This window comes from Podarcis liolepis (assembly GCF_965112155.1).
Source record: "Podarcis liolepis genome assembly, chromosome: 5".
Taxonomy (NCBI): domain Eukaryota; kingdom Metazoa; phylum Chordata; class Lepidosauria; order Squamata; family Lacertidae; genus Podarcis; species Podarcis liolepis.
Window position 1 is genome coordinate 86,941,627 of NC_139556.1, and position 24,318 is coordinate 86,965,944.

The 24,318-nt window shown below is 43.1% G+C and overlaps 1 protein-coding gene and 1 long non-coding RNA gene across 4 annotated transcripts in view; one reads left to right on the top strand and one right to left on the bottom strand.

The window, feature by feature from the left end:
* Window positions 1-11,342, top strand: part of LOC310707446 (uncharacterized protein) — a 214,180-nt gene extending 202,838 nt beyond the window's left edge. Inside the window, 8 exon segments of the mRNA XM_083504656.1 lie at window positions 841-969; window positions 1,485-1,610; window positions 2,568-2,696; window positions 3,154-3,282; window positions 4,395-4,523; window positions 4,763-4,891; window positions 9,270-9,398; window positions 10,646-11,342. Coding sequence (XP_083360782.1) covers window positions 841-969; window positions 1,485-1,610; window positions 2,568-2,696; window positions 3,154-3,282; window positions 4,395-4,523; window positions 4,763-4,891; window positions 9,270-9,398; window positions 10,646-10,737 — 992 coding nt within the window. The 3' untranslated portion in view covers window positions 10,738-11,342.
* The window catches only part of LOC310707481, a 57,369-nt gene that overhangs the window by 16,103 nt on the left and 16,948 nt on the right, over window positions 1-24,318 (bottom strand). For all 3 annotated transcript variants that reach the window (XR_014526490.1, XR_014526491.1, XR_014526492.1), the window contains exon 2: window positions 12,096-16,555. This is a non-coding gene — a long non-coding RNA (uncharacterized lncRNA). The remainder of the gene's footprint in view (window positions 1-12,095; window positions 16,556-24,318) is intronic.

The window sequence follows — 24,318 nt, forward strand, 5'->3', positions numbered from 1 at the left end:
AGCTATGAAGTGGTCCTTTCAGAGTGGTGAGCCTGGTAGGTTCAATATTGCCTGCTGCAATGATGATATGGATCCACACCATATCATTTTAAGCATATCTCTCGCTCCCCCAAGAATCCTGGGAATCGTAGTTTGCCTCTCAAAGAGCTATAAATCCCTGCACCCTCAACAAACCAGAGTTTCCAGGATTCTTTAGGAGAAACTGTGTTCTTTAGCTGTGAGGTGTGGATTTGACCCGCGATGGAGGCTGCATGGCCCTGTTGGGCTAAAAAGCTGGTGCTGGTCTTTTAGGTAAGAGAGCCACCTTGATTCTTGTGGTTGACTCAATGTTGGGGTTCTCCTGGCTCAGAAGCCAAGAGGCTGGTGGCATAAAAAACCCCTAAGAAATTATGGAGGAAAACCATTTGGTCTGAACTTGGATGATCCCCAGTCATATATAAAGCTCTCACTGCAGTCTCTTCCCCTCAGCTGAAGCCTAGATGTGAGCTTAGTTGAGGGGAAAGTATTGGGTGAGTGGAGGAATTGCAGGAAGATAAGCATGAGAAAAAGTAGTCTACTGTCATCCATTTGGCCCCTTTGTTCTAAAATCAGGACCCACCCAGTTGTTGTTTTTATGTGACTGGAGTAAACCAGGGCTGCCAAGATCACACCCAAGGCTGCATGCACTGCATACATTTAAAGCGCATGACTTCCCCCAAAGAATCCTGGGAACTGTAGCTTCTGCATTTCCCAGAATTCTTGTGAGGAGAGGCCACTTGCTTGAAATGCATTGTGTCTACACAGCCCAGGTTTCTGCACTGAATGGCTTTTCTCAGAGATGCTTTCTCCTGACTTCAACAGGATGCCCCAAAGGAACATACGGCCCGCATTGCCGGAAAGCATGTCAGTGTCTGAATGGAGGGCATTGTGACACTGTGACAGGAGCCTGTGACTGCCTGCCTGGTTTCATCGGAGCGGACTGTGGGAAAAGTAAGTGCCTCTCTAGGCCAGTGTCTTGTTTCCCACAGTAGCCAATCAAATGTCTGCGGGCAGCCCATGCACTGGGCATGAGGAAGTGAGCTCCATATATCACAATGACTACAGTTGCTGGCACACTTTTAAACATGGAGCAATCCCAGCCCCTGGTGAGGAAGCAGTGGGGCTTATTTAACACAAAATGTCTAACGATGCTAAATATTTTCTAGCAAACAGGCTGTGTACATGCCATGCTTTTAAAGCACATTCAGGGCACATTCTGCCCACCCAAAACTATGTAAGGAACTGTAGCCTGCCCTCCCCAGAGCTACAATTCCCAGCACCCTTAACAAAATGCAGCTTCCAGGAAATGGGGGGGGGGGTTAAATTCTCTGAATGTGTTTTAAGTCTGTGTTGGGTACACAGCCTTAGTAGAGTAAAAAGAACAGCCTTCTCCTAAGAAAAGGAACTTGCAGATTTAACTTTTTGCAATGAGCTGGCAAACCATGTTGCTTTTTTCTTCCTTTTAGCTTGTCCAGAGCATCACTATGGGAAGGACTGTGCCTTATTCTGCTCCTGTGGTGAAGGACGTTGTGACTCAGTGACGGGCAAGTGCTACTGTCCACCTGGCCGAATTGGACCCAACTGCCTTCAATGTATGAGATGATCAGCTTTTAAACAGCCGGAACAAATGCAAAATATTAATAAATGTCTGTACTCCCTCAAGAATGGTCAGAGTTTCCAATCTTGGAGGCTAATGCATGCAAAAGTTTCAATACCACTGTCATGCTATTGCCTCCTACCTGCTTCTGTCTCTTGTCTGTTGTCTCACCCATCCCAAGCTCAATGGTGTTTCCATAAAGAAATGGTTCTTTTAAAATGTATTCTGATCCATTTAATTTGTTTTACCAAAGTTCTTCCTCTGTCTTATAAAGATCGTATGGAAAGAGCAAGGGTAAAATCATCCCTGTGAGAACGAATGGGCTTTAAAAATCCTTTCATTCATTCCTGCCTTAACCTTCAGTTTCCTTTGAGGAAAAATATTCATGGGCAAGGGCTGTAGCTCACTGCTTTGCATGCAGAAGGTCTCTGGTTCCATCCTTGACATCTCAAGGCTGCAAATGATTCCTGCCTGAAACCATAGAGCACTACAGCTAATCAGTACAAATACTGACATAGCTAGATGGTCCATTACTCAGACTTTGTAGAAGACAGCTTCACATTCAGAGTGCACTGGGGAATCTGGCTATCACCCCATCAACAATCCATGGTTTCATCCTTTTCTTTATTTGTGTGTCCATGTTACAGTCCCTTCTCCTGGCTTGAAGTACAGATTTGCTTGTCTTTTACAATTTCATTGTTTTGAGCAAAGTGGGGAATCTGTGGCCCTCCAGATGTGGTTCCTGGACTACAACCACAACCATCCTTGATGGGGTTGATGGGAGTGGGGACTCCCAACAACACCTGAAAGACCAGAAGTCTCCTGCTTCTCCTGTATAGTGGGAAGCTGTCCAGGGAATGGAGATTGTCTCCCTTAGCTATGGCATTCATTTTTGTGTTGCACTAAATTATTGTTTCTTCTTTAAAAAAACCACTTTGTTAATTTACTATAGTGTGTCCCCAGGGAAGATATGGCCCCCAGTGTCAGCTAAAATGTTTGTGTAAGAATGGTGGCATCTGTGATCCCGTGAATGGGACCTGCATTTGTGGACTTGGCTGGACAGGACGCTACTGTGAGAAAGGTAGTATTTCTTTTCTCCTTCATTGCATTGTTTACAGACAAGCATTTTCCCTACATATTTGCATGGGATTTATGGTGCAGTTCTCTTCACCCAGACCACCCAATTATAAACGACCAAATTACGCTGTGCTTAGTTTATTGGTTCGTAGAGTAGTAGTCACTGGTGTGAACTCATGGATATAACTGCTGAGAACATTTCATGGGAAGATACAAAACTACCCCAAAACCTCACGATAAAAGAGATGTGGTTTGTTACTAATGCTTTTGAAACTCTCCAGATACTTGAAACAGTTTTGTTTGCAATGTTCTCAGCTATGTAAAATCACATTTAATCTGAAAGAAGTAGCAGCAGGGTTTGAGTTTGCAATATTTCTCAGATCTTCCTGTTGCTTTGTGATTGTTTAGCAGGGGAGCATTGTTTAGATTAGTAAGGTTTTCTGGACATTTCCCCCCCGCAGAATGTGCTCTTGGAAAATATGGCTCTGATTGTCAGCTAGATTGCGCTTGTCAGAATAACGGAACCTGCAACCGGTTTACTGGCTGCTGTCAGTGCACAGAAGGTTATTACGGACATTCCTGCAACTACAGTAAGTCATCGGCCAAGGAAGCAAAGCCAAGAGGCTAGCTTGGCAATAACAATGCATGCCTATGCAAGAATAACCACAGACATAATTTTAATATCTTGTTGCATCTCCTTAGAACTAATTGTCAAAATGTTCTGCTGCTAAGTGAAGAAAATATTGAGTGATGTATGTAGGCATCTGTGAAGCAGTATAGTTTAAATTACTGGAAGGGCCATATATCGGCTTTGCATGCAGAAGGTGCAAGTTCCATCCCCAGAATCTCAAAGTAGGGCTGAAAAGACAGCCCCCCCCCCCATCTGAAACCCTATGAAGCCACTGCTGGTCAGTGTTGATAATACTGAGGTAGATGGATGAATGGCTTTGACTTGGTATAAGTCAAGTTCCTATGAAGGTCTACTTAGCTACCATACCAGCCTATCCTCTTACTGAAATGTTCAAATCTTCACACGGTGCATAGTTAAACTATAGAACATGCTCCCACAGGGGGCAGTGATGGTTGGTTTTAAAAGAGGATTAGATAAATTCATGGAGGATAAGGCCATCAATGGCTGCTAGCCATTAGAGCTGTATTCTGTCTCCACAGTTGTGCAGCGGTGACACAGCAGCAGCAGGAGGCCCCTTTAGCTAAAGTGGTACCTCAGGTTAAGAACAGTTTCAGGTTAAGTACGCACCTCCAGAACGAATCAAGTTTTTAACCCGAGGTACCACTGTACTACTGTATTTTTTGGAAACCGCAGGGGGTGCTGTTGTGCTCCAATCCTGCTTGTAGATTTACTATAGCCATGTGGTTCACCACTGAGAAAACAGGATGCTGGACTATGTGGGCCACTGCCCTGATCTGGCAGGATCTTCATATGTTATGATGATGATAATAATAAATAGTATCTTATTATTTTAATATTTATACCCTGCCCATCTGACTGGGTTGCCCCAGCCACTCTGGGTGGCTTCCAAAAAATATAAAAGCATAATAAAGCATCAAACTTTAAAAACGTCCCTATACAGAGCTGCCTTCAGATGTCTTCTTCCAGCATTCCAACATTACTATTAGTGTGGGACAAAATCCTGTGAAAATGGTGCATCTTCTGAAATAACATTATCGTTTCACTTCTCAGCCTGCCCATCTGGATTTTATGGTCTCAACTGCCGGTATCCCTGCAACTGTAAAAATGGAGCCACTTGTCTCCCAGCGACTGGGCTGTGTGTGTGTGCTCTAGGTTTCCAAGGGGTACACTGTGAAAAAGGTAAATTTCCTATTTAAGACAGCCCAAGTGCTGGAGCATCTTGGGGCCTGTTTAGCTATGCTAAAGATGCTTTAGATTCAAACACTGGCTTGCCATGCAATTTCTGAACATGGGAAGCAGTCCTGTCAAGAGGTATTGGTATTAAATGAAATGTTAAGGCAAATTATTTAGTTACGCTGCATTGTCTTTCTTACAATGGCAATATATATATTGCATATGCCAATGCTCTGCTTTTTCAGGTTGTCCAGCTGGAATGTTTGGAGACAAATGCAAACATCATTGTGAGTGTGCAGGATCAACTCGGTGTGACCCAGTTACTGGAAAGTGCTTTTGCCCGCCTGGCACAACTGGGGACAGGTGTGATGTTGGTAAGATCCTGGAACAAAACTGATACATTTTCTTTTCCCTGTTTTCCCTGTTGCTGGTATGAAGCAGAGCAATGTGATAATCCTGAAGTGGTAGAATAGACTGTACCACCTAAGGCTGCAGATTCGAGGGGGCTGCCATTTTTTACTGCTTCACACATTTAAATAAACAAATAAGGAACATGCTACAATTAAATGATCTTACACAGCAGACACATGTAACAGTGTCCTGACTAAATTGCCCTTCCCCCTTCCTGATCAGGAGGTACTGCTTAACCCTTTTCACGCTGGCCATTTTTTTTTACTCAAAATGGCACCCGCAAGCTGCTTTTTGCAACCCTGTAACTTCACTTCTCTCAGTGAGGAGACTAGCAGAAGGCCCTCGGAACTGGACAATAATAAGGATGGTAAAGTAAAGGTAAAGGACCCCTGACAGTTAAGTCCTGTCGCGAACGACTCTGGGGTTGCGGCGCTCACCTCGCTTTACTGGTTGAGGGAGCTGACGTTTGTCCACAGACAGTTTTTCAGGGTCATGTGGCCAGCATGACTAAGCCGCTTCTGGCGAAACCAGAGCAGCGCACGGAAACGCCATTTACCTTCCCGCCAGAGCTGTGCCTATTTATCTACTTGCACTTTGACATGCTTTTGAACTGCTAGGTTGGCTCACCCCATTGCGGGGATTTGAACCGCCGACCTTCCAATCGGCAAGCCCTAGGCTCAGTGGTTTAGACCACAGCGCCACCCGCTTCCCTAATAAGGGTGGTAGTAGGCCCAAACAGGACAGTGGGGGTTATACTGTGAGAGGCTTTGGGTTCACCAGATGCATAGCCTCATTTCCCTAGCACCCTCTCAAAAAGGGGTGTGGGTGCACTAGCCCTGAAACTGGTACAGTTATTTTCCTTGCCACTGCAGTATATGTGAAAAGGATCTAAGGGTCTTGGTGGACCACAAGCTTAACATGAGTCAACAGTGTGATGCAGCAGCAAAAAAAGCTAATGCTATTCTAGGTTACATCAACAGAAGTATAGTGTCCAGATCAAGGGAAGTAATAGTACCACTCTATTCTGCCTTAGTCAAACCACACTTAGAATACTGTGTCCAAATCTGGGCATTACAGTTTAAGAAGGATGTTGACAAGCTGGAATGTGTGCAGAGGAGGGCAACCAAGATGATCAAGGGTCTGGAAACTAAGCCTTATGAGGAATGCTTGCAGGAGCTGGGTATGTGTAGCCTGGAAAAGAGGAGACTGAGAGGAGATATGATAGCCATCTTCAAATATCTTAAGGGCTGTCACGTGGAAGAGAGAACATACTTGTTTCCTCCTGCTCTGGAAGGTAGGACTCGAACCAATGGCTTCAAGTTGCAAGAAAGGAGATTCTGACTAAACATTCAGGAAAAAAACTTTCCGACAGTAAGAGCTGTTCAGCATTGGAACAGACTTCCACGAGAGGTGGTGGACTCTCCTTCCTTGGAGGTTTGTAAGCAGAGGTTGGGTGGCCATCTGCCATGGATGCTTTAGCTGAGATTCTGCATTGCAGGGGGTTGGACTAGATTACCCTTGGGGTCCCTTCCAATTCTGTGATTCTATGGAACCAACACACACTTCCCTGGCTTATGTGAGCCAAGCAGGTCTTAGGAAGTGGCCATTCCTTTGCCGCAGACTCTTCCATCCACCCTCAACTCAAGCAGATTACTCTGTTCTTGGCTTTTTGGATTAATGAGAGAGAATATCTGTGAACTTTGCAATCATGATTTATTCTCAAGCAGATTTTCTTTTCCTGAGAGTAGCTATAGTCAGGGGAAATTGTAAGGAAGCTGCAGAGGTCCCATCATTACAAGCCTTAAGGCTTATTTAATGTTTACACTGGGTGTAAACCCAGATGGTCTCCCCTCCGAAGCAACAATACACTGTTGAAATGTGGTCCCGACTATAAAGGGATGGAAAACAGCCTGTTGCTTACAAGTTCAAGATCCACAACCCAGAAGGGAAATGGCATGGTATGCTTTCAAATACAGCCAGTGTGAATGAAGTGCCCCAGGATGTTGGAAACGCGGAATTTGCTCCAACCCAAGAGCCTAAAAGAAAGGAAATGACTCTCTTCCTAGCTTGCCCCATTCCCTGCTCAAGATTCCAATCTTTCAGTTCTTGTGGTTTGAATAGGGACCACACAGTACAATGAGTAAGGCTACTTGAATGCAGAGAGCTTTTCCAGCTAGATAGTGTTTTTGTTTAGACAACTGGGGAACACAAGGGGGAAGCTCAGCACAAAAAATAAGAGTGAAGTTTTGTACTCCTTGGGGGGGGAAACAGAAAAAAAGGAAAGAAAAGTAGAAGTCACTTTTATTTTCTTCGAAACAGTCTGTGCAACCCCCAAAGCTTAAAAAGCTGTTATGGGTTTGGTTTTATTTGCATTTTTATTTTCAATTAGGCCGAGTTCATCTGTGATATAACCATGAGCAGCTGTGACTGTGCAGCAGCTATAAAGATAAAAGACCTGATTTTAATTTGAACTCTGGTAAAGCACCCATTAAACAACCATAATGTTAATTAAAAAAAAAAAAGCAAGAGTATAGGAGGTTTTTTTATTAGGTTGCTTTTTTCTGCTAAATTAACATTGCAGACTTTCAAACAGATGTCTTAAATACACATTGTTATGAACATGAAAATGTGGTTATTACTTAAATTAAAATCAGGCCCAGAGGTGTTTGCAAGAGCCTGTCTCACAACGTTCCCTTAATTGAAAGAACTGAAGTGTCTGAATAGGACTAAAGAATTCTCCCGGTGGGGGGAAGCGATCCTAACTGCCCAGCAAATTGCTTTTGGTTATGTAATAGCTCAGATGGTGTAAAGAAAAGGTCTATTGTCTTTTATCACAGTCCAGGTGAGAGAAAGTGTCTATGGGAATATGTAGTAGTAGAATGATGGAGGTTTTCATTAATGAGCACCCTGCAGCAGACATGGTCAGTTCAGTCCATGTAAGTCCTCTTAGGTTTATTCATAAGCTTGCTTTATCCCGTTTCCACATCTGCAATGTTTTTTGTTAAAAATTAATATCTAAATATGCCTCAACAAACGAGTCTCAGTATGTGCATATTTAAACCAATCTTGCTACAGAATGCATATTTTTAAACATCGTTTGGGTACATTGAGTGAGCTGAGGTCTGCAGAATTTGAAGAAGTGCAACTACTGAAGGGTCGTTTCTGATTCGCACATCAGTCTGAGAGGTGCAGATAAATTCTGTTTGCATCAGAATTCACAGAAATTGAATTCATCAGGCACCCGCCCACCTTAAATTTAATTAGTAATGAGAATTACGGAGACCCAACTCTTTCACGTAACCAAGCATGGAAGCCATTAAAAAAGCAACACCTACCCATTCACCTGCCCTTCGGTCCCACATGAACCTGCTTTTGTACTGCGGTCATAATTGGAAGTCCTTCTCTGGGTGCCCCCTGCCCCAATCTGAAGACAGCTGGGTGGCAACCAAAGAGTGGGGCCTTCTTGTCTGTGCTCATTTGCAAAAGGCTGTTCCTTAAAAAAGGCTCACAAGGCACACATCTTAATTATACTGGACAATTGCACTTTCATGCTCTCAAACCTTTTTAAATGCCACCAGATTGCTATAAGACTTCTGCATTAATCCTTTTATTTATTTTTGCTTCTGCCACTTCTACATCTTTGGGGTGATTTTTTAAAAAAAGTTTAGGGTTGTTGTTTTTTGGGGGGTGTCTTTATTCTTTTAGTTCTTTTCCCTATTCTGAGAGCAATATTGACAAAAGGGAGGATATACTTGTTTAATTAAATTAATGTTGCTTGTGCTCCAATCCAGTGAAGGCTCTCATTAGCAGAGGGTGGAGGGGGGAAAGTGTTTTTTGACAATTCCGCCTTCCCCCAACGCTCCATTCCTCCTGAAAGTTCAACTCTCTGGAACAGTTTAGGCATGGGATACTGCCAAGCAAAAGAGGAATAAGTGAGAATTGCCTCTCTCCTTTCCGCTAGTGACATCCTCCACTGGATTGGAGTCATTGCCATCTTCTTTAAAAAATAAAAAATGAAAGAGTAAATTTCTTCATATTTATGAATATCTTCTCTCCTAAGAATCCTCTCACCTTCATTGAAGTGGGAATATCTTTAGATTAAATCAACTGATTGGCTGCAAACCATTCATATTACAGATTAAATGTTAATAGATCGTTGATTAAGAGTAAGAGAAGAATCCGACGTTTCCTTATTTCCTAGCATGCCTTCTTTATTTTCTTGTTCTCTCCCGCTCTGTTTTAAAGCATTTCTGGTGGGGTGAATGGCAGTGGTGATGGAGAGGGGATAGCAAAAACTAAAAATTAAAACTCTGTGACATAAACATTTGCTGTCTCTTGCAGAATGTGGGCCAGGCAAATATGGCCCCAACTGCTCTCAGCGGTGCCAATGTGCCAATAAATCCCAATGCGACGTGCGAAATGGCAAATGCACTTGTCTCTACAAATGGATGGGACCATCTTGCAAAGAAGGTAACTGTAGAGAGCCTGCAAGAAATAGTCTGGGCGGAGTAAGATACAACACACTGCAGTGTAGTTCACTGCCCATATTGCAGGTTGGGGGCTATGCTCTGCGAACAACCAGTGGCAGCCATGCCATCTTAGTCCACTGCTAATACTGCAGGTTAGAGGTTGTAGCAATGGTCAATCTACTTATATTGTCCCCTCAGTCCTTCTTCCAGGCCAAATCCAGCGCTCAACTGCATGCATATGTTTTACATATGAAGAAGAATCCACATTGGAGCACCAACTCCTGTCTTTGATGCCAACGTTTTGTTTTTAGCTTCCTCAGTCATAGGGTGAAATAAAACCAATGATATCCTGCATTTTTATTTTATTTATTGCATCTCTATACTTATAAATATACAGTGGACCCTCTGGATACAAATTTAATTTGTTCCAGGGGTCCGTGCACACCCAGAAAAATCCATAGCCAGAGGTGCTGCTTCTGCGCATGCATGTGGTGTGATAGAGCGTGCCTGTGGCGAAACCCGGAAAAATACTTTCGCAACCCGAAGTTAACGTTACTCGACAGTAACATAAGCCAAGGGTCTACTGTACATTGAGCATACAGAGTGTGCATTGTTGCACACCACCTTGATATTTTTGACAGTATAGAAATGCTGTTATAAATACATGCATATACAGTATTTTTTGCACCATAACACTCACTTTTTTCTTCCTAGAAAGTAAGGGGAAATGTCTGTGCGTCTTATGGAGGAAATGCCTACAGGTGGCATGCCTATGGATTTTCCTCCTCTAAAAACTACGTGCGTGTTATGGTCGGGTGCGTGTTATAGAGCGAAAAATACGGCATATATATATATCCACTGACATAAGATGTGGGTGATGACCACTGTAGTGGAGGTTTAGAATCAAAGTTTTCCGATGGGCTACCTTCCCAGGTTGATGAGACCTGTCCGCCCCTCACTTTCTTCTACAGAATGTGCAGAAACTGCCATCTTGACTGTTGGATCTGCTATTGGTCTTGTCTGCTCAATCTATTGGAGCCTATCTGGCATGCAGGGAAGTCCCTAACTCACCAAGGGTTTGGGACGCATCAGCTACCCCCACCTGCTTTAACCGGCCAGTCCAAGCCTTCTCCTCACATTGGATACACCGCTTTATTTATTAGATAGAGTAACAACTATAATCTTTGTTAAATCTCATCAAAGATGCCTTATGCGACCTTCTAAGTGTGTTTATCTGTAAATCCCTAGGTGGCCCTCCGAACCTTCTGTCTCATGAAGAACACACTCAAGAGAAAGGGAATACTTTTTCAAGACTGCCACAACAGGAACACTTGGACTAATGAATGAACTGTTTTATATGCACAGACGGTATTTAACTTTGGAAATGAGAGCTGCTATTCATTTCTGCTTGAACTGGACTGGAAAATTCACACTTCTTTGTGCAGGTCTACAGTATCCATTAAGTAGCTGGGTCCCTCTTAAAACTTTTAAACTCTGTTCTGTTTATTTATTCTTGACCTCCTCCTGCTTCCTCCTGATTAATCCACTCTTGGTATCCTTTCCAAGTGTCAATCCTGTGTTTTTATGCCCACAAAATGCAGAAATCCTCTCATCCCTGTCATCACCAACTAAGATAAATCATTACTTGAAAATAAATATTCCAAACCCTTGTTTATTAAAAAAAAATTCCACCAAGAGGAATCTTTATAGGCTTTTAATACTTTTTTTTAAAAAAAGAAATAATAATAATAATACTGTTACTCAGTAATCTGCCTTTATCAAGCCTTATTATTCAAGCTGTGCTTAAGGAAGGAACATATTTTCAGAGCAAATAGTAGCCATTGTTTCAACGGCAGCAAATATTTGGCAGAAGAAAAGTATTTCCCCCCAGTCCAGCCAGGGAGATCTGCATGCAGAAGCAGACACACACACACACACACACACACACACACACACACACACAAATATGAATATGATTGCCTATCCAGCTCATTAAACTTGGGAGGTGACGCTTTTGATACAGATAAGACTGCAAGGGAAGAGGCAGATCATGACCTTAGGAGTTATAAATGGGAGTAAGTGCGAGGGATGAAACTTCTGATTTTTTAAAAGGACATATATACAAATTAGTCTGTGTTAAATCTTTGAATTGTGGCATGAATATGAAATGATAAACTTGTCGTAGTTGCTGAAGTAAGTCCAAGAACCAGCACAGGGAGCCATATACAGTGGTACCTCGGGTTACATACGCTTCAGGTTACAGACTCCGCTAACCCAGAAATAGTACCGCGGGTTAAGAACTTTGCTTCGGGATGAGAGCAGAAATTGTGCAGCAGCGGGAGGCCCCATTAGCTAAAGTGGTGCTTCAGGTTAAGAACAGTTTCAGGTTAAGAACAGACCTCCAGAACGAATTAAGTACTTAACCCGAGGTACCACTGTACTGAGGCAGGCTATTGGTCCATCTAACTCAGTGTTGTCTACACTGACTGGCAGCAGCTCTCCAGCAATTTTCAGGCAGGGCCCACGCCCAGCCCAACCTGGAGATGCCAGGGGTTGAACCTGGCACTTTCTGCATGCAAGGCAGATGCTCTATCACTGAGCTAAGGCTCAATCCAGTAGCATTGGAAAGACCATGGGTTCCCCACCCCTGCTCTAGAGAGATTAGAGGTCCCCCCCCCCCGGTTGCAAGTTCTCTCACCATTCAGAAATTCCAGATAGAAACCACGTCCACAAAGTGCTTCTGAAACCACTGTGCCTTGCAGAACTAGAAAGAAAAAAAATTGGTAGTAAATGTTGGTTTTTGATTTTATTTTTCATAACAGAATACAGTCAATACTTCGGGATGAATATGCTTCAGCTTAAATATTTTCGGGTTGCGCTCTGCGGCGACCCAGAAGTAACGGAGCGCGTTACTTTCAGGTTCTGCCGCTCGTGCATGCGCAGACGCTCAAAATGACGTCATGCGCAGAAGCGGCGAAACGCCAGGCGCGCAGTTGCGCCTTACGTTCGCTTCAGGATGCAAACGGGGCTCCAGAAAGGATCCCGTTCGCATCCAGAGGTACCACTGTACAGTTTTTCAGGACCATCGTTTTACAAGGTAATTTGCAAAACAACAAAAATCTAAAAGGTGGTTGGGGCGGAATCTGGACATGATGGAAAAGCCCCAAAGTCTGCCTTTTTTTACTAGCCAAAACAGTGGGCAGGTGTCATGTGGACGTAATTAGACTAGACTGGACTTGATGCAAAACTGGTTTCAGGTTGGGCCAAGAGGGATGCCAGGACAAAGAAACAACAATTGCTGTTATCCCGTTTTTTATTTAAAACTTACAAGGCCAGCAGTTGTTTCTATCTGTCTCTAGCACAAAGCATAGCACAGGGGGTCCCTTCTGAGGCAGACAGGAGGAATAACGAGAAATTTGGTAGTACAACAAACAAGCAATTAATTAATTACAACTAACAAACTCGCTATAGAGATGCCCAACTGAAAGCCCAATTCTCACATTCTTTACGGAGGTGTGAAAAGTCACTACCAAGTAACTTTGCCATGTTCATTTATGTCTGAGCAAATCTCAGGGGTACAAGCCAGTATCTTTTTCCGCAACAGAGTGAACCACGACAACCAAATCTCCATTCTGCTGTCATAAAATACCAGTTTGCACCACATGGGGGCACATTCTGACAGCACAGCCACACATCGTTGACATGGTAAAATCACTTTGTGGATAAACCCGTAAGTAATTGGGCGTATCAGGTTAAATTGGATAAAAGATTCAGTGGTACCGCCCAAATCCCACAAAATGCCCCCGTCTGGTTTCATGGATTCCAAGCTGAAAGAGCTTCTGGGGTTTGACTTGTAAGTTCAGAAAGACCTGCCCATCTTTTAACTGTTACATTGCTCACTCCTTCAGCCTTAACACACTGTAAGTTCCTCTGACCAGCTTTTCTGCCCTGTCCCTGACACTTTTCTGTTTAGTTTGGCACCTGGTGCATACTTAGTGCTCAGCTACTCACAGCAGATTGTGAGCTTCCATTCAAATGCCCTAACCCAAAGGAAGTCACATTGGAATGGGTGGGACAAGCAAGTTGCACCACTTTAGCATGATAAACTTTGCCTGGACTGGGGTTCAGTGTTATTTTCTCCTACTCTTTGACGAGGCAGCTATAAAGGGGAGAATGAGGTGGCTTTCACTGAAGTTATCTACCAGGTAATATTTACTTAATGAACTTTAACAGCTCTGGGTATATGCTAATTCTCCTGTGAAGAGAATTCTACGCATGCCCATGAAACATTTTGAATCTGTTCAACACTGTGTAAGATTGGTCATTATTTTTCCACACGAGGCAGAACACAGACTACCATCCAAAACAGCAAAGCTGCCTCCTTCCCCATTTTTACTCTGTAACGTTTCAAATGGGGAATGTGGCACACTACGTAATCATGATTTCTCTAATGTTGCCAGAAGCAGCTCCCTGGGTGAGGCAGAGCTACTATGCTAGCTTCCCAGGAGGTGAGTCTCTCCCTGTGAGGGGTGAGGCGGCAGGGAGGGTGGTGTGGTGCAGACGCACTGGCAGAGCCACTCCTGCTGGTGAATTTGCACCACACCAACCTTCCCTTTGGCTCTCCCTTCTAGAAACCCTTTCCCTCCTAGCAGCCCACAGCAACCCCACCTTCTTGGAAGCTAGCAGAGCAGCTCCTTCTGGTCCTTGCTCCTCATTACTGAATGCTATAAGGGGGTGACAATGGGCTGTGCAAGAAGGTGGCATAGCTATCATCTGTTTTCCGTATTAAATGTTACAGGAAGAGAAGGAGAAATGGATGTGGGATTCTTCCTCAAGATAGAAAAATGATAATCAGGGTCGTGTGTAGCTTTGCCCAACCAGAGCTCTGATTTGTTGTTTCAAGCCCGTTGACAAATGGCAAAAGCCATTCCTTAAAAAAATAAAAAATAAATAAATGAACCATGGCTTTAGATAAGTCCACATCCCTTTTCACTTTCTACTCTTTGTCAAGGAAGAGAAAGTGAGGCATTGTTGCTGGTTCTGGTCCCAACCCTTCACAATCCATGGACTGAATACAGATGCCTGAAGTGAACAGCTGTAGCTGTTCCTCCATAAGCTGTTTCTCTCCACACATTTGCAACCTCTGCAGCTAGCCCTGCTCCCATTATCTCTGAATGCCCTCCACATGAGTAATGTAAGAAAAATACTAAGCTATTGATATCACCAGTGGCCATTCACTGGTTTACATACTCTGAAATAGATGCAGAGAGGGCAAGATATGCATTCTGGTTTGCAGTCAGCCGCCCTGAACATATATATCTTGAAATTTGTTTAGAGCAACACCCTGACCAAAAAAACAAACTTTGATCAGTCATAATTCTTAAGACATGTCCATTGTTACACTTCTCTACCAACTTTTTGAATTTGGGATTGTAAATATGTACTGTAAATGTGACCATTTTATTTTTCCAGTTTCGGGGTAGGCTATAAATGAGGAATAAGTATTGGGGTGAACAGCAAACTATTTTTTTATGGAATGTGGGGTTTTTTAAAAAGATGACCTGCAAATGACTTTTTATGTCAGTTTATTCATGGGCTTTCTCCCTGTTAGTCAAAATACCAAAGGAGGAGATTGGCTGCAGAATCCTATGCATGTTTACTTGGAGGTAAATATCATTGAGTTCAATGGGCCTTTCTCTGAAGGAAGTGTGCATAGGCTTGTGCTGCATATGGGTTAAAATATTGGCTAGTATATTACATTGACATGTAGAATCTGCCCAGGTAGCTATTATGCATATTTTGTTTGCATGGGGGATACATAATGTATATTTTATATTTCATAAATGTTAACAGACTTGTTTATACTCTGTTTTATACGACTACTCCATGAATTTTCTTCTAAAATGGTCTTAGCATAGTGCCAGCAATGAAAACAGTAAAATATATTATAAATGTGCCTGGATACAATCATTTTGCTTACTGATTAGTTTTGAAAGCTTCTCGAAATCAGTGAATGCTATGATGCCTCTTGTAAAATACATACCATGCCGGAGTACTGGAACATTACATTTTGCTTCAGAAATGCTAAACCAGAGGTACAAATTCGTCCTGAGCAGAGCTACCAAGAGGGTCCCCTCAGCAGTTTTGAATTTTGTACCAAATTGTGTGGGTGGTATTCAACTAACACTTACTCAGGGCAGACCTATTGAAATTAATGAACATGACTAAATTAAGTCTATTAATTTCAGTGAGTCTACTTGAGTAAAAGTTGTTTGAATACCACCCAGTAAGTGTGTATGCATTTGTGTTCACAAGAACATCATTTTTTTTTCTCTCTCAGAAAGCACATACCTTTCCCCCCTTATTATTCCAAGCATCTCTTTAGCAAGGTTTGACATCCTTTCTCTCATTTTAACACTTCACTCGGGTTTCAGTTCTCACTGGAAATTACACTTTCCATTGTGCTGTCATAGTAATATATTGCAAGACAAGGGAAGGGAGAACTGGACAGTCTGTGTTTGATTCAGATACAGCTCTTTAAAAGTCAGTTTGCAGCACATTGTGCTCCACCCGTCTTTGCAAATTTTTACTCTGATGTGGGGGAGATAGGAGAAATTTGATTTGGTTCACATTTTAAAGCAAACCTACCTAATTAGAACTTCCCGAAACAATACCCAAATGGAAATGCAGCTATCCTTTGAAATTTCCACTTCTCTGAATTTGCCGACGCAGTTCTCCAACCAAATATTGTGTACATATTAGATGAAAGTGTGCATAAAACTTCATATAAACTAACAGGCCAAAATGTACTGCATATGGGGAAATGGCTTACAGAAATGTATTATTCATTACAGTATAAAAAAATGTGTGTCTTGTGGGAAACTTGTACTAAAATGCTGACAAATTTTCCTGAGGGCTTAAAAAAAATATTGTTGACCATTTTTCACGATGACTGGTTGTTGTTTTTTAAAAAAATTGCAAATTGATGTTGAAATGCGAGCAACTGAACTTAAGATTGGAAAACTAAAATTGACAGATCCCTCCCTCCCTACAGTTTGACACCTCAAAATGTAGTTGCTTTGAGGCTGCTTACCGTGAAATCTGGCTGTCTTATAATTCTCTGCGCTTCCATGTAGATTTCACTGCTGCATCTGGAGGCTTTAGAATTTTAAAGATAGACAGGAACAGTTTAATGCAGCCAAACATAATTACAAACAATGGAGCAGCACACTGAGAAAACAAGTGCCAGCTCATTCATATGAGAAGTTTCATCCCAATTCTTAAGAGATGACATGCTTGTGAGTATGTAAAAACAATTAAAACATTTAGGGAATTGCTTTCCCAGGCTAACGTGCAGCCATCAGTTTGTTTGTTTGTTTGTTTGAAATCATATTCCACTCATTCACAGGAGTGTTCATTGTCAACTTATCTCTCTCGTGTACATGAGAAATCATGTACATTTTGAAACCAGACGCATTTCTCCAGATATAGGCTGGTATCCAATGCCCTAGTTCCATTAGCGCAAGGACTTACCGCTACGATACAGACCTCCCCCCTCCTTCCCCAGACCACACCCAGGACCCTCTCCAAATCTGCTCTGGAGGTTTGCCCGGGGTGGGGGGAGAGAAGACCCAGAACACATTGGAGGGGGTGCAGGAGAAGGAAATTTTCCATTGTGCAAAGGATAAACCCTTGTGCTAATCGACTAAGAGACTTAGGGCTACTTTAGATACAAGCTTTAGACGGATGGAAATTAATACAGCGTGGAACATTTTGACCGTGATGCAGCCTGTTTGCCATATACGGCTTTTTTATAATTCGCATCAAGAGCATCCTAACATTTCAGACAGACAAACTCTTTCTCTTTGGTTCTTTGGCAATGTTATCACCAGTAGGCAGAGTTCACATTTTAAAATGGAGTGGCTGTTGCAGCCAGCTGGTGGGGCGGCTGCTCTGGATTTGGAGGAGGAAATGGTGAGTGCAATCCCCTTCTGCTTTAAGGCCATGGAGAGTGTCTCAACCGCGTGCCCTTCCTTACAGAAAACATATTCAGTCCAGCATTTGGAAAGGAGTATGGAGACACCCAGACCTGGACACCCAGAACAGTTGGCACCCTTGCTTTAAATCCAGTAGATTTTTACTTGCCTTTCAGCTCATGGGAACAGAGCCGCATGTTTTAGGTTAGACTTCAGTAATCATAATGTTAACCTCATAGGAAAACAATCAGAATTTTAAATATTCCCTGCTCCGCCCTGCCAGAAATTATTAGTCCATTTTTATCCTTTTTATGTTGAAGAACCTGAGCTATTAAACTTTGCCCAGCTTTCCTGCCAAGCATATTATTTTGATTGGCTGCAGGTTTCTGTTTGCCTAAGTAATAACCAACACAGCATTGGAAGCTGCCAGCAGGACAAACATGGAAATTATACCTTCTTATTCCTTCCCTAAAAGCCAAAGAGACATTTCAGAAGCATCAGTAGCTATAACGTTGCTACTTTATCCCACAGGAGGGGAAGGGGAAACCCACTATCCTGGGCAAATTCCATAAGGGTGCTTCTCTATATAGGAAATCAAAATGCTGGAGGGTTGAAAGCTGGCCTCCCCATATTTAAAGCGGCAAGGATGCCATTGCTGCCAGTCACTTTCCTCCTCGTCAGAATGTCTTATCTCAACTATGGTTGACTACACATTAAGATTATATTTATGTGGTAGCTCTGCTGCAGTGTATTAAGTGATGCTGGGAGGCATCTGTGTTTCATTGCATGTTTATTAAGGCATGCACACCAGCTCACTCCTGGCCTCCGGAGCCAAGTGGGGCTGCACCTTGCCCCTGCCCGCCTGTGTAGGAAGGAGCCTGGCTGGCCAAAGCAGCCCTTGACGGGCAAATCCTCCCTGACCAGGCGGCCATTCAGTGAGGGGGCCGGGGACACAGCGGCAAGGAAAGGCCAGGCTTGGGGGCCCAGAGGCCCCTGGCAGCAGGTAGAGAGGGATGGAGGTTCCTGGGGGGGGGCACCTGGCTCGTGCCCCCTAAAAATTGTGCCCCCAGGCTATGGCCCTTCTGCCCCACTCCTACTACGCCCCTGCTGCAGCCCGCTCACTAAACACTTACAACCTCTCAGTGACAGCCATGAGAGTGTTCACTAATGCAGTGTTTTCTGTTGTACCTATATATCATGCTGAAAATAAACATGCTCATGGCTCTTCTGTGTCTTTCTTCTTTATCAGTCATTTGGCACTGAAGCAGGTTGTAAGATAGAATCATAGAATCATAGAGTTGGAATAGACCACAAGGGCCATCGAGTCCAATCCCCTGCCAAGCAGGAAACACCATCAGAGCACTCCTGACAGATGCGCACCCTGACTTCCCCACTCACTGCATAAGCAGAATGTGTGTGATCAGTGTATTTACTAAATCACACCAAAGGGTAAGCATTCTCAAGTCCCAATTGTCCAAGGGTCAAATATTTAATAAATACGTGCTCAAACCCATCTCTCTCTTATTCAGAATGGTAAGATGCAAAAGTACTTAACATTGCCATGATATGCCCTCAAACCTTTAGTAACACACAGCCAAGGGATAATTTGGCAAACAAACTTTTTGAAGCTTAGGAAATGCAGGCTGTCTGCAATCCCAAATGCACAGGCTGAATCCTTTCTAGTCCTTTCTACAGTCATTGCTATTATAGCTTGTTGCTTTGCATGCAGAAGTTACCAGATTCAATCCTTGTATCTCCAGTGAAGAGGATTAAGTAAGATGCGGTGAAAAGACCTATGCCTGTGATCCTGCAAAGCTATTCCGTCAAAGTAAACAATATTATCAGGTATGTGGCAACTATGTATAGCATATACGATTAATTTCTATTCCACCTTTCTGCAGTAATAGTCAAGACAGCAAATATTTTTTCCTGTAAACTGCTTAGAGTTTTATTACAACGAAGAGGTATATAAATGGTCTTGAATAAAATAAAAATAAAAAACAAGTAACGCAGCAGCCGAGAGCTACTTTAGCATAGCTAGGAGATGAGCTATGAAGCAGAATGTTTTAATTCTACCATAAATTCTGTAGATGGTCTTAGCTTTCGTCCCACCTATCTGCAATATGGACAGAATACTTTGGTGGCATCTGACTGTCTCAGACAATAGAGTGCGACTCGGGTGGCAGTGAAGTCAAATTGCTTCGTTAGCAGCAGAAAGTAACCTTCCTGGGCTGCCCAGATTTTGGCCTTGCTGATGGAAAGGAAAGCAGAGCAATACGTTTGGCATCAGCTTGGCTGCAGGAGTTGCTGGAAAGAGGTGTTCCAGGTGCCATCCAACTGCCTTAGGGTCTCCACTCCGGATTTGTGTAGGATTTACTCCTTAGCCTTTTCTTCTCCCAAAGATATCCTGCAAGGCAGCGAAGGTTTAGGGTCAGTTTTCTTCTGCTAGATGGGCTACCTTCCCAGGTTGCTGAACCCCAACTGCCCCTCATTTCCCACTACAGCACGTACAGAAACCACTTTATTGACCACTGGAACCACTATTGGCCTTATCCGCTCAATCCGCCAGAGCCTGTCTTTGCATGCAGTTGATGTCTCTAACTCAATGAGGGTTTGAGACCAATCGGCTGCCCTCAACTGGTTTAAGCCAGTCAGTCGAAGCCATTCTTGGAGTGTGGACATGCTTCAAGGAGCCACAGATGAGAGCTGAGCGCAGGGTGGGGATCAAAGGTGGACAAAATAGCCCAGAAGGAGCATGACACTACTTTTCCAAGGTTGTAAAGATTATTGAGTGTGTGTGAGAGAGACGACCTTTGAACACTCATGTGCTATATCAATCACTTGATACACAAGATGATGATGATTGAAAGAACTCTGTTACATCAGCATTTCAATAGTAGTCAAGATGTATTAAATCTGTCTTCGCTGTCTTTAGTGCAGAATGAAGCTCATGTTTGTATCATAATTCTCAGAAAACTCCAGCTTTTGGCAGCGTTGTATTTTTCCCCTGCCTATGTCCAGTCCTTATAATGAGAAGACAGCTCATCATCCGCCCATGATACTGTGCCAAAGTCAACCTCTACCATCAACCTCTCATTTTCCCAAACACTAAAATACTTTTATACCCACACCCCAAAATGAAAAACTGTCCAGGAAAATAGTGAGCAATTTAGAAAGTATATCTTCGAAGCTCCACAAGCTTTTGCCACCAATTTACTTCCCACCCCATTCAAGTTTGGTAGTAAAAGTGGATGATGCAGCTTGATTGCAATATGTTTTATGTATGAGCAGATACTTTGCCAGCAACCAGTAATGTATGTGCCCTTGCTATCTGACAGCAGCAGAATTTAGCTGCATTTGCACTCCCACTGGAGATTTATCTCTTCGAAATCCATTGACACTGATATAATCTTCATTACTTTAAGAGACTCTAAAACGATTAGTAAGATTACCCTGGGATGAGTTGTGCATCTATCTATGGTGCCCCACGGTTATAAAATCCATCTTCAGCAAGCCATCCTGCTACTAATACAAGAAGATTTAGAGGCTATCGCCATTTGGCTGTGTCCACAGCGGAATTTCCCAGAATCCACTAGCCACCTTGCAAGCTAGGAAAAAAAGAGGTGAAGCAATCTGGCAAGAACCTCACCAGTCATGTGACTTTGGTAACCCAATGGAAGACAGACAAGCAGAGTCTAAATGCCTATGCATGGCCATCATTTGGTGAGTGTGGGAATATTGTGTTCTACCTCTGCGTGGTTATTTATGATAAAAGAAGCTCTTGCCACAAAGTGTTCTTTCAGCTAAGAAGAATTTAAGCAACTTTTAATCACTGCATAATCAATGGCTGCTAAACTTGATGCCTCCACTGTCAAAGTCAGTATGCTTCTGAATGCTAGCTGCTGTTGTACTCAGCTCCTACTTGCAAGCTTCCCACAAGCATCTAGGTAGCCACTGATGCCTGAACTCCACTGCACTTTTCATTGCCACATGTCATTTTTGAGAAACATACAGATCACACTTACTAAACATGCATTTCCCATGTGAACAAACACAAAAGAGAGTGGTGTTAAATGGTTTTGTTTTTTATTCCATTGCAAAGACTAAAAGGTACCACACAGCATTTTGGGGGGAGAGGAGGGGAGCAGAAATGCCACTATCATCTCCTTTTTTGCAAGAACCGCCTGTTAACAATCAGGGACTTATAAATGGTTTGTGACTATTTTCCATATATGTTATTGCCATACCAGCCCTCCTCTTTCCACTACAAAAGGACGGAAATTTTGATCAACCTAAAGCATACATCCGACTGAAAATCATGAAGTGTTTAGAACACCATACTGGGTCTCTCTGATTAGTTCCTGTAACAAAGAGAGCTTGGAACCATACCTGACAAGACATGAGATGACTTCCAGAGTGCTTCCCAAGACTGCATACGTGGGCAAGCACACAGACTGGCCATGCATATGGCATGATTCCTGACAGACTTCTAAACTGTAATACTCCAGATTGCAGCTTTCACTTCATGGGACTCATCTGGCAGCGATTCATGTGCATGGCCCATTTGCATGACATATGCTCATGTGTATCTAAGAAGCAAAACAACTGCAAGCCTTCATCTCATCTCCATTACATCAGGCTGCAACTGGGGTCAGTTGAGCCTGGATTGATGATCTTTACCATTCTGGAGTATTTGGCAAATTGCCTTTCCCTTTGCCTGTGTTCGTACTATTGGCATTGCCACAGAGGAAGTAGCACCACTACAGAATGCAGTACACCATTTCTTGAAGTCTTTGTCATTGTGAAAAGAAGGGCTGACCCTAATTTGCCTTAAAAATCCTCCTTTGAGGATTTGCTGAACATTCCCCAAATATGTAAACAAACAGAAATCAAAGTTAAAATACAACTAAACCAAGTAACAACCATTCAGAACAACTGAAAGAGCAAAGTATGCACAGCTGGGAGAAAAGAAGACTAAGGTTAGACATAACAGCGCTCTTCAAATATCTGAAGGACCATCTCTTGGGTGGAAACTGAAGGGAATCATCTAAAGATTCAGAGAACCATCCTAATGGCAAGTGTTGTTCAACACTGGAACAGACTGATCTGAGAGATGGTGGGCTCTCACGTGCTGAAGAGCCTGGGCAATGTCGGGGATGATATAGTCACAGCATCCTGCTTTGCAGATCCTGCGCTGAGCAAAGGGTTAGACTAGATGATCACCAAGATCCCTTCTAAATCGTAATGATCTTATAACAGGAAACCTCCCCAAACTGCAAATAAGCAAACATGGCCAGCAAGCCAAAAACACTGAAGGTTCTCAAGGCAAGTAAATAAAGATGTGAATTTGAATTTTCCCTTAAACTTTTATAATGACAAATGGGGAAAATGGCAAAATTCATATATTTGCAGACTGCTATTGTGTCTACCCTTTATCTCCCTTTAGACGTCATGATGCCAGAACATCAGGAAAAATGTTTACGTACAGATGAATTTTGCAAGGAACTTTTAATGTGTCACTTACCACCATCATCTGAAAGGACATTTAAGGAATAAATAGTCAGATATAGGGCACAGGAACTCTGGACTCTATCCAACAACGGTCCTACTGAAATTAATGAACATGACTAAGGTCAATAGGTCTGATCAAATAAAACTGAGTTGGATAAAACCCTGCATCTCATTTGATGCACATGTTCTGCGCTGGTACCAGAGAAAATCTCTGGACCTATGGCACTATGTTAGTTTCACAACTGTTCTGTCGTGGTTTTTATTTTTTACAACATTAAATCATCTACTACAAAAGTAAGAAGCATATAGCTCAATAATGCCTCGCTAATTATTGATACAGTGTGATATAAATAAAATCCACATCATCTGGCACCAGAAAAGTAGTATTAATACTGATTATGAGATTTTTGAAAAGGCTAAGGGATTGCTGTGTGTTTTTCTTTATTTAATGAGGTTTCACAAGCTGCAGGCCCTCCAGGGGAGTGGGCAGTGCTAACACCTCAGCTGGCATCAGCACAAGTCTCAGCCAGCTATGATCCATGCTGGACTTGGTGGGTGAGTCAGTGGGGCTAGAGATGGCAAGTGGGACAGGGGAGGTTTGGAGAGCTTTTGTGGTTTGCTTAAAAAAACAAACCACATCTATTCCCTAAACTCCATAGCTCCTGGAGGCCAAATGAAGCCCTTAAGGCCCCTGTGTTTAGCCCTAGTTCTTGGCCCCTCTGCAAGCAACATGCCTCACCAGCTCAAGTGCTTTTGCCAGTGCCATAGGAGCATGCCGGTCAGTAATCACGTAGCTCAAAGATGGAGTTAACTCTTTATAAGCAAAACCACAATCTCCACAACTTGAGGCCCAAAGTTATTTTTCTAGAAAAAGATGTGCCAGAACTCACCATGAGCACCTCCCTTCGTTGTCTTAGAAGGGCAATGGCACCAACCTGAGAGGTGACGGAGCTGGGTCCAAGTGAGCTCTGGCTGAACAAAAGCCCTAATGAGCAGAGCAGCTCATTCCTGGTGGTCTTCCAAGTAATCAGAGACTGTGCCTGCATGCAGCTAACCTCTCCTCTGCCCTTTTTATGTCTCTTCTGATTCCGAGACAAAGGGGGATAGGTGCTTGATGCAGCAGGAGGGAAACATCCTTGCTTCTTCACCAACCTGATTCATCTCTGCCTCTTCACCTCCCTCCTCCTACCCTCTTGCTTTAGCTTCTGTCTCTGATTATTGCCTTCTGTCTGCCACAGACTCTCCCAGCTCATGAAGCCCTGTTACCTCATCCACACCTCTTCCCAGTCTTCTCCATCTTCTTCATTGTTGTCCCACCACCACTCCCTGGGCTCTGAGCCTTCTTCCCTCAGTGGTTCCCCACCAGGTTCCTCCCACTATTCCTCTGCATCCAACCAGTCCATGACAGCTAGGCTGGAATGTGTCACTGAACAG